Source organism: Aquarana catesbeiana, linkage group LG01 (assembly GCF_042186555.1).
Source record: "Aquarana catesbeiana isolate 2022-GZ linkage group LG01, ASM4218655v1, whole genome shotgun sequence".
Taxonomy (NCBI): domain Eukaryota; kingdom Metazoa; phylum Chordata; class Amphibia; order Anura; family Ranidae; genus Aquarana; species Aquarana catesbeiana.
In genome coordinates this window covers 810772116-810788510 of record NC_133324.1, presented here as the reverse complement: position 1 = coordinate 810788510, position 16395 = coordinate 810772116, and the positions used below count along the sequence as shown (strand labels likewise).

Here is a 16395-nt window from a genome sequence, read left to right as displayed (position 1 = left end):
GTAGGCGAATGGAAGTGTCCAGTAGTTCAGGAAGTGATAGCTCCTGAACTAGCATAGAAGCATGCAGAAAAGAGGCTTCCATCATGACAAGTGTAGAATATGGTGGTCCCATCCCTAACATATTAGACCACAGAAAAAAATATCCCCCTTGGATTGGGACTTTAATAGACCACCAACTCTTGAGATAAAAGATGTATATTTTATTGATGTACTTAAAAACGGACGTAAAAACGTCTATGACATACAAAAAAGAAAGTACATTCCATACAAAATTGATACTAGATCAGAACAGGAATAATACAAATATGATATTAGATGTGCTCTCCTGGGGTTGATGTACCCCGATGCCCGACGCGTTTCCGGTATTCTGATACCTTCATCAGAGGATTTGAGAGTTGCAAGTTTTTTATAAGTGTATGGATTCCAGTGGAATGACTTTGTGTTCAGGCAGCACCTATGACCCCCCAAGGTTCAATAACATATTTTTCATGGATGCCAGACCCAGAACCTATATAGGTTGTGTACATATTGGGTTACCATTATCCGGGTTTGTTAATTAACTGGGCCCGAGTGGGATAAGTATTCGTTAGAACCTATATTCTTCCGGCTGCATGCCGGGTGGATAACTATCCCAACAGGTCCCACCGTGGGCGGCTCCTGGGATGGACCCTTCGTGTGTCCGGATCCTATGATGGGATGCCTTCCACTAGTGGTGCTCTAGAGCTCTTGCAACTTGCAACTCTCAAACCCCTGATGAAGGTATCAGAATACCGGAAACACATCAGGTATCGGGGTACATCAACCCCAGGAGAGCACATCTAATATCATATTTGTATTATTCCTGTTCTGATCTAGTATCAATTGTGTATGAAATGTACTTTCTTTTTTGTATGTCATAGTCGTTTTTACATCTGTTTTTTAGTACATCAATAAAATATACATCTTTTATCTCAAGAGTTGGTGGTCTATTAAAGTCCCAATCCAAGGGATATTTTTTTTCTGTGGTCTAGCATAGAGGCATCTGCACCATCTGTACTGGTCTTTGCAGTTTAGGCAGCTTTCACACTGAGGCGCTTTATAGGCGATATATCGCTAAAAATAGCGCCTGCATAGTGCCTGTAAAGAGCCTCTCCTCTCACTCCAATGTGAAAACCCGAGTGCTTTCACACTGGGCGGTGCGCTGGAAGGACACCAAAAAAAGTCCTGCAAGCCACATCTTTGAGGCACTGTAGGAGCGGAGTATACCCCGCTTCTACAGCACCCCTGCCCATTTAAAGCAATGGGCGGCGCTGGCAAAGCACCACGCTGCAGCGGCGCTTTTAACTCTTTTTCGTCCTTTAGCGGGGGTTAAAAGCGCCCCACTAGCGGCCGAAAAGGGCCGCAAAAAATAGCTTTACTGACGATGCCCCTAATGCCCCAGTGTGAAAGTAGCCTTATGGTCAGTGTGACTTGGAGAACATTCCACTGAACCACAAGTGTACTCCCTTGTCTAGCTATGAAAACAGTCATGCTTTCTAGGCAAATCACAGTTGCCAACATTTGAGAAATGTTTAAAGAGGTACTTTGCTACTAGACATTTATCAAAAGTGGAGCAGACAGAATTTGGGGCAGCTGTCATAGTAACCAAATAGCTTCAGTTAAAGCAGAATTAAACCCTCATATTCTTTTCAGCCAAGAAAGCTGCCATTTAGCCTTTTTGATCTGCAGTGGCCATGGTGCTGCACCTGTGATCGGTTATGGCACCAGCCATTTGAAGGCTTGACAGTTCGGTTGAGAGAACAAGCAAAAGTGAGCTTTGATTTGATGGCATGCCTTAAATGTAACTATTTTGGAAAATTGTTAAATCAATGGGTTTAGTTCTGCTTTAAGATTTGAAAATAAAAGCTAGAAGGCGATTGGTTGTAATGCATAGCTGCTGAAGATTCTAGCTGCTACAGTTTTGATAAATTACATTCTATGTATGGTTATTTCCTGATTTTGTTGGTTGTTGTGTCAGCTTTTATGTCTAGTGATTTGCTGGGCATAGCATGTTCTTTGTCGAGCCTGGCTCGTCTATCCGAGTCAGAATGTTAACAATGTGTTTGCTTACATGTTGACCCAGCATACCTTTCATGTAAGTAAACACTATTTTTAAACTGCCTTTAAAGTTTTATTTTTTTTCTCTCCCTGGCTCGTAAATGATGAAAATACACCTTTAGTTAAACATCTCTTCAGTCCTTCCACAATTAACCCTACTTACTGGATGGAGAAATCACAGTTTTATTTCAGTCTGAAAAAGAAATTAAAAAGAGATCACACTAAAAGTATGAAATGGTTTATTTGAAAAGGATTCGTCCACATTTCAGTTATAGATAGAACCCACTGTAGCAGGCATCTTCTAGGAACTCCCTAAAGCAGTTGCCGCTAACTTAAATTTTGGGTGTTCCCAACCCACCTGCTGCATTCTTCATACTATATAGTGAAATAAACATTCCATAAGGAGAACTGAGCTTATTGGGCATGCCAGGTGTGTAGGCCTGGAAATTCAGGCTCAGAAATGTTACTTTCAGACAACCCAGGAGGCAATGGAAGCTGGAACTTAACCCCAGTATCCTCCACTAAATACTGAAAAATACTGTATTTCGCCATATACAGTATCAAATGAACCCAGCAGTCTATTGCACCTAGTGCATGCTCCTTGTTGATTTCATGATTTCAGCCAGTGTTAAACAATGCTACTTTGATGCACGTGAAACATTTAATTGCTGGAAAAGTACACTTAATGTCAACTGCCAAATTAATATTAGTGATGCAATGTTCAATGATGCAATAACAATGGATGCAACAGTACTGCAGTCTTTAACTAAAGACTAATCCTTTGAATTTCAATTCCTGCATCCCCCCCTAGATTAAAACCAGTAACTAAAGCGGCCCAGAGATTAGTCTTTTTTTTTTTTTTTTTTTCAACCAGCGTGTCTCTGCCCACACGGCCGCGTCATCCATTCACAGTTTCCTGTGAATGGATAGACTACAAGTACTGCCAGCCATTGTGGCTAATGGCTTGTAGTTCTTACTGAACTCTGAGGGTGCTGGTGAGCATTCTGGTAATTCATTGATTCTTCCTGCTGAGAGTCTGCAGGAGTCTGAGATTGCACCCATGATATGCTGGTCGCAAGTGAAATGCTCTGCGGGCTCCTTAGCAAAAAATAATTATTAATGCACATTTTTTATCTGCAAAAAAATTTGCATTCATTCTTTTTTTCAAAAGGCGAACTTCTTCTTTAACCACTTGCCTACTGGGCACTTAAACCCCCTTCCTGCTCAGACCAATTTTCTGCTTTCAGTGCTGTTGCATTTGAATGACAATTGTGCGATCATGCAACACTGTACCCAAACAAAATTTTTATCATTTTTTTACAAAAATAGAGCTTACTTTTGGTGGTATTTAATCACCACTGGGTTTTTTATTTTTTGCTAAAGAAACAAAAAAAATGAAATTTTTGAAAAATAAACAATTATTTTCATAGTTTGTTATAAAATTTTGCAAACAGGTATTTTTTCTCCTTCACTGATGGGCTGCACTGATGAGGTGGCAATGATGAGGCAGGACTAATGGGCACTGATAGGTGGCACTGATGGGCACTAATGGGCGGTGATAGGTGGCACTAATGGGCACTGATGGGTGACACTGATGGGCACTGATAGGTAACACTGATGGGCACTGAGAGGTGGCACAGAAGGGCACTGGGAGGTGGCACTGAAGGGCACTGAGAGATGGCACTTATGGGTGGCACTGATAGGTGGTACTGAAGGGCACTGAGAGGTGGCACTGATGGGTGGCACTAATAGGCGACACTGATGATGACACTGATGATGAGGCACTGATGGGCAGCACTGATAGTTGGCACTGGTGAGCACAGATTGGCACTAAAAGGTGGCACTTGTGGGCACTGATAAATGGCACTTGTGGGAACTGATTACCAGCACAGATCGGGACCGATGTCCCTGTAACAGAAGCCGGTTACCAGCGTTATTCTTTCTCCTCACGCTGATTGTTTTTACTTCCTGATCAGCTGTCATCGGATGACAGCTGATCACATGGTAAAGGGCCCGATGTGATTGGAGTATGAAGGACTCGCTGATCACAGTACACACCTGCTCCGTGCGAGCAGCGCGATCACGGGAGGACGTTTGATGCCCTCCCTACACTGGAAGCCCGCACTGTATCTGTCATTCGGCTATAGTGCTGGTGGAAAGTGGTTTAAGTTTTGTCAAGCAGGTTTTATTAATGTTCCTTATATTTCACGTAGATCTCAATCTACAATACACCTATCATTTTCTAAGGAACAAAAAAAATCTGTGTTTGGTTTTGGTGTGACATGCTCAGAATGTAATGTAATAAAATGCTTTGGAACTATTTACAGTGTGCTAAATGAGCTAAAAAAACTGCATCAAAAGCTGTGCACTAAAATGAAGTGAGCTGAATTCCCCTGATCTGATAATGACAGTAATACACTGAAAGATCATTCCACCCAAAATATACATTCTATTTTATGGTAGATTAAGATTGGCAGATTAAAGAGTTAACCCTTTCATGACCAGAGGCCATTAATAGCCAGGCCAAATTTAGCAGTGTAAGCATATGTCAGTTAACTTGGCAGTAACCCTATAAAGCAGTGAATGTGACAGTCAGCAAATATTCAATGCAGGTGAATGATTAACCACCTGAATGTTTGGTGAAAGTTTTTGGTGAAGGTCTTATTCGCAGCGTTAGAAATATGCCCCATGACTCAATTGCATATATATATATATATATATATATATATATATATATATATATATATATATATAAATACATTATTATTATTTTTAAGACAAATTAGGTTTTTATTTAGTAAAGTGTTTTAATAAAATGGTGCTCTCTTTTTATTTATTGTTTAAATATAGACTGACAAATGAGCAATCACTGAAGTGGTGCCTACTACAGTGATATGCAGGTGTCATGGGGATCAGCAAGGTATGGAACATGCATACCTACATAAGTCCAAGATGGACCAACGTAACTAAGCTAAAATATCCATACCTGGAATTCAGCGAGCTGATGCAGCCAGCAGTGCTAAATTACTGAAGCCTGGAAGCATTGCATTATGTTATTCCACTGGCTGTAGTGCAGAGAGATCAGAAAGTTCAGTTTGGTACAGGAAATATCAGGTTGCATATTACAACCTTCTAAATGACTTTTATTCATCGCCTGCTGATACTTTCATCTACTTATCTAGATAAAATCATTAGGAACTAACCTTGGCTTTCTGCTCTGCTTCTCAGGGAATCTCGTTTGATGACTTTAGATCCTTCTTCCAGTTTCTCAACAATCTAGAAGATTTTGCCATTGCAATGCAAATGTACAACTTTGCAAATCGATCAATTGGCCAAGGTGAGCGACTATGATGTCACTAAAAAAAAACAATCAGAATGTATGCTTTTTCTTTTTCTGTTTTGAGGGCGCGTTCTACCTGTTACAAAAAAATCCATAAATACACTGATATTGAATAAAGTCATCATGAATAAAGCAATTGTGATCAGTGGACAGCGGGTGCAATGCACAGGTTCCTGCAGACTATTCCTCCAACCTCCTTCAGTTATGGAGCTGGTGGGAGTATAATTAGACTTAGGAGTGCATTGACTTCAACACCCTTGTGCGCCAATGAGAGACCTATGCATCTACCACGGTGACAGATGGGACTTGTAGTCTCTCCATTCACATATCTCTGTGAATGGATGACATAACTGTGCGGTCAGAGCCACACACAGCTGTGCCGAATTCAAAATTGAAACAGATGCCTGCAAGCAGAAGAACCCTAAATCTCGGGTAAGTTTGGAGGGGTGGTTTGGGGTTGGGGACTGGCTAACAGCATTGTTTTGCATCCTAAAACAAAACTGTGCAAAGTTGCAAATAAGGGTAACAGGTCAATAAGTAAATAGAAAGTTGTCAAGAATTGGAAAGGAAGATATTTAAACATATAATGAACTAAGTTTTCTTATCAAATATAAAAATAGAGCTTGTCACAAAGGTAACCTTAGGATTGGCGCAACATAGACATATTAATTTCCCATGAGACTTTCAAGGCAATATGCAATCCAAACACAATTTATCTTTAAAAAAAATTGTAGTATCAACTTTATTTAAATCACATATAAAAACAGTCATAAAATGACATTTCAGCTTGCTTGTTTGAATTTGTACACAGTATCTTCAATCACAAGATACCCAATTGTCCATGGTCGAATGCTAACATGCATTCTCCATAGTGCTTACTTATCTGCTCTGTAGCTAAATCCTTCCTCAGAGGTATCTACCATATCTACGATATATACATATATATATATATATATATATATATATATAGCTGTGGTAAAAAATAAAGGGAAAAAATATTCCTGCGCTAAGTGACAAATAAGAACTGCTGTACCTAAATCACAGTCCAGATATAAGGCGTGCAAGTGCAATTCCAACTATAGTATAGGTGCGCTGTCCCCCTAAAATTTCATAAATCTTCATAAATAATTTAAAAAGTGATATAAAACCATCAGAAATACATATAAAAAATTAATAACCAAAAAAAAAACAAGTGCGCTGCACCTTTAAAACTCACAGCTTTATACCATAGAAATTGATCTAGTGCAATTCATAATGAAAACAGTACGAAATATACAAACAATGATCAATAATTCATATAAATGTAATTAAATTTAAAAGTGCCATTTCATAAAACAATACGTGAAAAATTCAATTCATGATACATAAATGTGAAGAGCAATAAATAAATGATTAAAAATTATTCATATAAGTAGTAAAGAATCAGGAAAAAAGTCCCCAAAGATGGCCAACTTCTGGGTGAGAGAATTTTTTTATTATTATTATTTTTACAATATTTTTTGAAATTCTTTTTTATCAACATTATTTCTATCACAAGGGATGAACAACACACCTTGTGATAGCATGGGCAGTGACAGGTACTCTATTTTAAGAGATCTCTCCTCTGCCCTTAAAAGCATCAGATCAAACCAAGATCAGTTTGATCTGATGCTTTCACAGGCCGGTAGTGGCCTGTTTACATTAGACCAAAACCAGAAGTGACAAAATACTCAGGTGACGGGGGGGCCCTTCCCCCTCCTATAAAAGTGATCCAGCGGCTAATTAGCCACTAGGATCATTTTTACATTAAAGCTCAGTATAACCCCTTCAACCAGAAGATGTACAGGTACGTCCCTGAGGCTAAAGTGGTTAAAACTACATTTAATGATGTATTAATAAATACAATGCTGCCCTAATTTGATTTCTTTCTTTTTTTTTTTTTTTTTTAGTTGTTTTGGAGTTTAGCTGTAGGTAGCGGAAGACATAGGAATTCTGCACTGTGCAGGAAAGCGCTGTAGTGTGGAAGGGTTATGGTGTAGTTCTCGATCCAACACCAGTTGCTTCTAAACTAAAAGAGAGAAGAGCTGTGTATGGTATGCTTATATAGTAAACATATCTACCTCTACCCTCAGAATGCCGTTGTTTGTGTCTTGTGTCATATTTCTCCTCCATGACCAATTAGGATTTAAGAACGCTCAATGACAAAACAAGATGGGAGCTTTTCCTCTTATAAGGATTGCCTTTACTCTTTTGATGTGCTTTCTCCACAGATGAGTTCAAGCGTGCCGTATATGTAGCTACAGGCCTGAAGCTGTCTCCGCACTTGGTGAACACTGTGTTTAAGATCTTTGATGTTGACAGAGATGATCAATTAAGCTATAAAGAATTTATTGGCATTATGAAAGACCGTCTGCACCGAGGGTTCAGGGTGAGGAATTACTTTATAACATTGAAGTCTTTCTCGGTGGTCACTACTGCTGCATTGTACTCAAGATTTGTCCATATTGGGGATGTACGGTGGAGAAAAAGTTGCAAATATGTTGCATTAACTTAAAGTATTACTAAACCCAGGACCCTGCATTCACTATATCAGGTCTGCCACAGTACACAGAACATGGAAATGCAATTATTTTAGTAAATATGAACTGCAAAATAAATTTTCTCATCAGCAGTATATAGCAGTCACATGACTGCTATCAATGTCTGGTTAAAGCTTGTAGGAGGAGTTTTCATTTTCCTCTGACTGTCCTATAAGGCTGCATGATCCCTGGCCCTCTGTCTGGACAGTGCTGATTGGCCCTGTGCTGGTCACATGCACCCTCCCAAGAAATAAAGAACTCTATAGCAATACACACCAAACTGAGCATATGCAGAGGGACTCCAAATTCTCTGTACTATCAGGAGATGGATTGGGGACTGTGGAAGAAGGGAAGAATCAGAGAAGCCCGGGTCAAACAGCCTTTTTACACAATGTGGAGAATTAACCTGTTGCTTTAACCTCTGTATATGCTTTACTGCATATTCCAACTGATACTACTGTTGTGGGTTTAGTAACACTTTTTATGGAGAAATTTTGAGGGCAACGAAAATCAACATGAGCATCAGTTTTGTACACTGCGCGGAGTATACTTGCCTTTATTTTTGATGGCTTCAGTGTGTGTTACAGAAAATTAAAGCCCAACCCCAGCTATTAAAAAAAATAAAATAGAAATCCACCCTAATGCCCCGTACACATGATCAGACTTTCCAACAAAAAAAACGTGGATTTTTGTTCGATGGTTGTTGGCTCCAACTTGTCTTGCATACACACGGTCACACAAATGTTGGCCAACAATTATGACAGAATGACGTACAGCAAGCCGATAAAAAGGAAGTTCAAAGTCATGTGATATCTCCATTACGAACGCTAGTTTTAGAAGACCGAGCGCTTCCGGCTCGTACTTGATTTCGAGCATGCGCGGACTTTTGTGCGACGGACTTGTGTACACACGATCGGAAAGTCCAACAACAAAAATTTGTTGGCGGAAAATTTGAGAACCTGCTAGCCAACATTTGTTGGCGGAAAGTCCAACAACAAATGTTCGATGGAGCATACGCACGGTCGGACTTTCCGCCAACAAGCTCACATCCAACATTTGTTGTTGGAAAATCCGATCGTGTGTATGCGGCATTACAGTGATCTGTGTACTTATAATTCTTTTTGAACCGCTTCGGTTCTGTCTTGTGATTCAGCAGCTTCAGTAACCCTTTGTGAGGGAGCGCTTGACTATGGCTCCCATGAGGCAGCCGTTGTTGGCGCTCCCTTCTGCAGCAGCTGCTCTCTGGCACAGGAGATCCGGAGCTGCTGGATCCCGTGTCCGGACCATAGTGGAATAAAAATAGGTAGGTAGGGGGATGGAACTTTTTTTTTTTTTTTTTTAGGTGTTGCTTGATATGTCGAGGGTATTACCCAAGAGGCTGTTTCACTTACTTGATTCTATGCTCCAGCACTCTCTACCTTTGCCCAAAGCTAAAGTCTGTGGGAGGAGCCTAAGCATTTTCACATACAACATGGATATTAGGATATTGTAAATTTAGGAGGCTGAAGTGCAATTGGAGCCAATCACAGCTTACAGAGCAGTCACAGTAATGGTGGGACACTGCTGGAGAGAGGAATAATCTGAGTTTTTACACCTTATCCTGCTCCCTAGACTAAACTGGACTGATTTTAAGAAACCAAATGATTGAATAAATGATTGTGGGAAACCGATTGAAACTAGCACAGCGTCAGAGAAAACAAATATTCTGTCTGTTTTATTACCTTTTTAGATCATCATATTTGCTCACTTCAGAACTGGGAACTGTAGGTGGAAAATCGCTGTGCTTTTTAAGGGGCCATCATAGTTTGCTGGGCTTAGATACGTGAACTCGTTTGCGTCAGCTCCTGTTCTCTGATGATGCTTACAATTACTTGTCACTAACACATTAATACACACCATAGGACCTGTTAGGGAAGAAGCCATGTAACCTACTGGAATAGGTCTTATGCTACATGGAAATGGTGCAAACCACTTAGCCACCGTGATGGCCACAGTAGAGCCTTGGAACCACCATACAATTGGCAATTGGGAAGATCTCATTGTCTGAAACATGAAAAGCAATAAAACCAAATCAGGTCCTACTTCTGATCTTTTCTTAAATTACAATTTAAATGTAAAGGGTTACTCCACTTTCGTAGGAAAAAAAATTGGCAAATAAAAAAAAATAATATAGTGTATACAATTGCAATTCAAGTCATATTGTAATTGAATGTTGTTAAAAATTACCTTTCTTTTTCAATCTGCAGAGCTGTAATTTTCTGTAAAATGCATCATGGCTACCTGGAGATGTTCTGTATACAGATGATGTACAGAACGCCTCTTGAAAATGTAATTTCCTGCTTTAGTGATTGGCTTACTGATTTTCCTAGAAGTCTGCACTAAGATACAAATCAGATTATGAGCATCCCCTGCAACAAAATTTTATTTTTGGTGAGATAACAACAATGGGAAATCACATCCCAAGGGATGCAGACACTGCCAATTTCCTCATTAATGCCCTAAAGGTGCAGCAGCTGATTGATAATTATAAAACTTCTTCCATTAGATTTGCTGTACACATGGACACAGACAAACAAACAGGGATTTCTTCACAATAACAAAAGATAGGAATCTGCAACAAAGATTGTTAAAATCCTTGCAAATGCACATAGATCACCCAGAGGGAAATGTTTTTTTTCTCAACAAAAGTGGAGTTGCCCTTTAAACTACTGTTGTTGACAAGAAAAATTCTATCCTGTTTATCTATATGCATTCCAAGGATTTCTGGAAACTATATTGCAGACTCTTACCTACTTCTCTATTGTAGCTACTGAAGCATTCTATTGCAGTGACTTCCTTAAACAAAAAATATTTGATGGTGCTAAGTGTGAGGGTTAGTGAGCCAATCATATTAGTATGACTTGACGTTTTTGGAGGAGTTTTGTATTTTAATAATGGTAAATTGCAAAATGGCTTTTGTAAAAATTGTATACAATTTTAGAGTGGAGTTGTTGTTTAAGATAGAACATCTGTATGTGAACCAGCTGTCCTTTTCATGAGTGAATGATAAATAATTACACATAAGTGATAGTTGTGCAATATTTTTAGATACAATTATATTCTAGTAAAATTTTGGAAGCTTCCGTTGATATTTGCATTTTAAGTTTTAGATATGTTGTGCTGCCATCTGCTGTCCAGATATATAGGCATCCAGGCTATAAAAAATGTTTGTGAGATTGTGCAGTACACTCAAAGTATTTTTGGAAATAGACACATTTGAAAAATATATTGTGCAAATCAAGGAGGTTCTGGTGTTCAGCCAGTATCTAATATGCATCTAATCATTTGCATGAACCCCAAAAGAGTGTGTGAACTCCTAAAAGTATTTTTTGGTTAGACAGTATGCTCTTAGTTTATATAGCCTGGCCATACTTAGGAAGCCATACTTAGGAATCTAGGAGGTTCAGACATGGAAACCTTTTTAGTCTCAAGATCAAGATCTAGTTGGTGCATCTCAGTGACTCTTCTCAGACATGTATCTGTCTGGTTCAGATTCCTCTGTTGGAGCACCATATCAAGAGTGAATTGAATTGTATGTGTTTTGAATAAAAAAAAAAGTTAAAAAAAGTTGAGTGTCTGTAAGCACAGCAGGCACCTGTTATTAACAGCTTTCTTGTCAATTGTCCCGGAAGCTGAGCCTGCAGTATACCTTCACATTGGTAACAGCATGGCCTTTAAAGGTTTATCACTGAATCCAGTGCAGACTGCACAGAAAGCCCCAAGTATTATTACACCCACCCCAATGTGCATGAACTAGTAGATTATTTGTGAATTGTCTGGACCTGGGGACTCTGTAGGCAGGACTCTGAGGGGACTCTGAGGGGACCCTGATGTACGGGGGACTCTGATGTAAAGGCAGGCTTTGATAGGGACCCTGATGTATGGAGGGACTCTGATGGGGACCCTAATTTGAGGGGGTCCTAGATGTAAGGCGGGATTCTGATGGGGACCCTGATTTAAGATAGGACTATGTAGTTGGGGGCCCTGATTTAAGGTGGAACTCTGATGGGCACCCTGATTTAAAGGGGGATTCTGATGTAAGGCAGGACCCTGCTGGGGACTCTGATTTAAGGGGGCACTCTGATGATGGGGACCCTGATTTAAAGGGGGGCCCCAATGTAAGGTGGGACTCTGATGGGAATCCTGATGTAAGGAGGACACTGATGGGGATATTTTCGGCCCTTGCGTATCTGTAAATTATACAATGTGGCCCTTGTATAGAAAAGGGGGGATGTTCTTATATTTTAGGGTGGGCTTGTTGCAATATATTTATACTATCTAGCACTTCAGTACTGTGCAAGTCTGTGAAATGAGGACTGCACTGTCCAGAAATGTGCGTGGCATTAAAACCTGTCCATTTATCTAACCACTTGTAGTGTAATCACAATGTTGTCCACACTCAACACTTAAAAGTGCCCTAGAACGCCCCATGTTATAGAGTTATAGAAAGGTGACACTACTCTTGTACACAGTCCTGGCATACTGCTCATGTTCATTTCTTGGCAAGGATCTATTGTTTATATTAATATGCCAGTGCTAAATGTTCCCATAGACATTCCATCATGGCCATTTCCTTACTATTGCACAATCTTTTATAAAGCCGAGTCACATAATAGTGCAGGTTGTATGAAAACAGACTTGCATGCTGTTAAATGTGTTCTATTGCACCCTTACTGTCTGAAACCTTTGAGCACTCGGTTTATTTATACTGCTGTTCTGCTTTTCGACCACACATTCTGCATGGTGTAGATTGATTTCAGTTTTCAGGTGCAGCACTTCACGAGAACTTCCAGTAACGGGAAAAAATTGCAACACGGCCATGTTTGTTTATACCTGGACCAATAAGAAAAACTGTTCAATTTTTATTTTATTCTATTTTATTCTTAAGATCTGTTTACTGTCAAGTGTGTAACATGTTTTTCTACTCTGAGACACTAACCAATCACCTATTTCTATATTGTATTTTTTTTTGCACTCTTCTTTGGCTGCGTCACCATCTTTGTATCTGCTCCTGTCTCTTCTGCTATGCAGGGTTACAAAACTGAGCAGAAATATACCACTTTCCGAGCCTGTCTGAAGAAACAGCTCAATAGTAGATAAGTAAGTCACCTCTCTGTTTAATCCAGTCTGCAAGTATAATATCAGTTGCTATAATGTATAAAATTAACATACACTGAGCAATTCCAGGAGTCAGTTGCTGGTGTAAAGAAATGGCTCCGCACAGACCTATAACCAGTCAAGAAATATATGAGTATGTTAGATCCCGGGACAATATTTATTCATAATATACATTTCAGGAAACTCTCCAATTTGTGCCAAATCATCTGATCACTATGATAGCCAAAACAGCCTACTGGCTCAGCTCAGTCATTGGGCCTCAGCAGGCTGCAGCTAATAAAGTGAAATACAAACATTAAAAAAAATTAATCAAAAGTAAAGAAAAATATATAAACTATTGCATGCAAATCGCATTTTGTAAAACATTTTGGGGGAGCGCTACTAAAACTCAACAGTGCAAAAATCTGGTGCATAGAAACCAATCGGCTTCCAGGTTTTATTGTCAAAGCCTAATTGAACAAGCAGAAGTTGGAAGCTGATTAAAACAAAGTATGTTTTATTTAGAAGGGAAAATAATAAAGTTATTGTCAAGCTAACTGCTGCATATTGATGCTGCTAAATTTGGCCTATTCACTTAGGTTAACCTCATAAAACTTGCACAGAATGCTAAGCTTTACTCTAAATATGCTCAGCTTTTAGAGCATTATGAAGATATAGGAATCCCAAGTAACAGGTTTTTAGTCGGAAGACACAGAGATGTAGAATATGGCATGTATGAGTCTCAAAAGCATTATACTAATCCATGTGTCTTTATTATTAGGAGAAGTCAAAGCACGGAATGAAGGACTACTATACGTGTGTGACATCCGTCACCAGGCAACACTTCCGAGAGCTATTCCGGAGTTTTCGGAACAGGGATATGCTGAGATAAACTTCTGTTACAATATTTTTTTTTTTTTATCTATACTGCGTGGAAGGCATGATCACAATGTAGCACCTCTTATCATTTTACTCCTATGATATTTATTGATTCATTTTTGTGCACTGATTCTTTTAGAAGCTTGATTTTTAAAACGCACATAAGTGCAGCAGCAAAGGGCATGTTTTTATTTAGATTCTCTATATATTTTTACATATTTATATTAAGTTAAAGGTTTATTCACTGATTTTTTATTCTAGCATGTGTTATGCACCTTTATGTAATTCTTCCAAGACAATGGAAAAGTTGCAGCGAGCCTTCATTTTAATTGAGTTTTGGCATCTTTTTTGTCTATTAGTTGTATAATGTAAAGGTACTTTTAAACATGCGCAGCTTGATACCTGGTTCAGCTTAGAGCAATGACAAGCATCCATTTATTTCTGTGGGTAAAAAGAACTGTCATATATGCTTAACATAGTTCGGTGTTGGAGCAACCTTCTACAAACAGAAATACACTCTACACTGCACCTTTGTGCCTGGCAACGTTGGCTGTAACACTGAACTGCACTGAGTGTATAATAGTATGACCGTTCTGTTTATATAGAGGTGTATGGAGGCTGTCGGACATGTACTGATGCTTATCACTGGTCAGAGCTGAAGTCACCAGTATGTAGGTGTCTATGTACAATGGGCATTAGCAGAATTACAGCTGTTATATGAAAGCTGTAAATGTGCTTCTATTCTGCTGCTAGGTTATAAAATGTAGACCTGATATAATAATTGTAGAGGAAAGAAAAGTGCCTGCTATACCCAAAGCTACTAATTATATACAGATTAGAGAATCCGATTCAGTCGTAGTGACAACACCTCAACTGTTATGCCCTGTACACACGGTCGGATTTTCCGACGGAAAATGTGCGATCGGAGCGTGTTGTCGGAAATTCCGACCGTGTGTGGGTTCCATCGGACATTTTCCATCGGATTTTCCGACACAAAGTTTGAGAGCTTGCTATAAAATTTTCCAACAACAAAATCCGAAATTCCGATCGTGTGTACACAAATCCGACGCACAAAGTGCCACGCATGCTCAGAATAAATTAAGAGACAAAAGCTATTGGCTACTGCCCCGTTTATAGTCCCGACGTACGTGTTTTACGTCACCGCGTTCAGAACGATCGGATTTTCCAACAACTTTGTGTGACCATGTGTACGCAAGACAAGTTTGAGCCAACATCCGTTGGAAAAAATCCATGGATTTTGTTGTCGGAATGTCCAATCAATGTCCGACCGTGTGTACAGGGCATTACACATCAGGTGCTGAGGTTGGAATTCTATAGGCTAGTATAGTAATAGTGATGTAAATAACCATCCAAATGATTAAGTGAGATCAAACTATAACCACATATAAAAAAAAGTGAATATAGCGCAAAACAATCTTCAATAAACACCCTACTGCCCCACAAATACATAAATAGAAAGTGAATGAAAATAAGGGCAAATTAGTAAAAATAAGGCCAAATAAAAAGAAATCAACAGTACATCAAAATACTTCATGAAGTAAGTCCAAAGGTGAATAAATAGTCCTGATTCCGCACAGAATAAGGCATCACATCACACCCACAATTCTTCCATTTAGCTGTATCACTGTGCTCCACCACCAACCAGCATGCACACTGACCCTAATGTCTGACCCATACAGACCACATAGAACTCCAATCAACCAGCATCCAAGGTGGTCTTCCCCACTTCAGCTGTTCCAGCTATGTGACAAGAAGTGATGTCACCCAGTTTCCACTTCTACGCATTAGATCACATATCACATGGCTTCACCAGTATTATTTGAGCTGTGACTGATTGACCTCCCATCTGATGATGAAGAAAAGTACATGCAAGCTTGACAGTTTAGCTCTCGGAAATGGTGGAGGCACCTGTCCTGTGAACCATAAATCTCAAAATAATTCAGCAACTTGGACTGGAAAAAGATGGCAAAGCAGCCCTCCTCAGATCAGGGAAACCAAACACTGCACAAAAAACAGAGAGGGCGCAAAACACCTAGGGACATTGTCTTTTAACACTTTAATAAAGGGTATAAGAAAACATATACTCACAAGCCAAGTAGGCCAAAGGCATATATAAATGCACAAAATTACAAAATCTGCTCTTCAACTCAAACAGGAGAAAGGATGACCATGCACAACTCTGAGGAAGGTGGCCAGTTCCCCAAAATGCATAAGCTGTCATTGTCATCCTTTCTCCTGTTGGAGTTGAAGAGCGGACTTTGTGATTTTGTGCATATATATGCCGTTGACTTACTTGGCTTGTGAGTATAATGTTTTCTTTGAAAAAATGTGGGTATATGGGACGTTGTAGGTGCTAATCCTTTTACCCTCAGATAAAGAACACAA

The 16395-nt window shown here is 39.4% G+C and overlaps 1 protein-coding gene across 8 annotated transcripts in view; it reads left to right on the top strand.

Moving 5' to 3' along the window:
- MICU3 (mitochondrial calcium uptake family member 3) overlaps positions 1-16126 on the top strand; it is a 232443-nt gene extending 216317 nt beyond the window's left edge. For 4 of the 8 annotated variants that reach the window (XM_073608220.1, XM_073608190.1, XM_073608212.1 and 1 more), the window contains 4 exons: positions 5305-5413; positions 7666-7823; positions 13045-13113; positions 13892-14022. In XM_073608220.1, the coding sequence (XP_073464321.1) occupies positions 5305-5413; positions 7666-7823; positions 13045-13113 (336 nt within the window). In that variant the 3' untranslated portion in view covers positions 13892-14022. Of the gene's footprint in view, positions 1-5304; positions 5414-7665; positions 7824-13044; positions 13114-13891 lie in introns of all 8 variants that reach the window. The other 4 variants (XM_073608203.1, XM_073608174.1, XM_073608196.1 and 1 more) reach the window with 1 other exon arrangement.
- Positions 16127-16395: the final 269 nt, after the last annotated feature.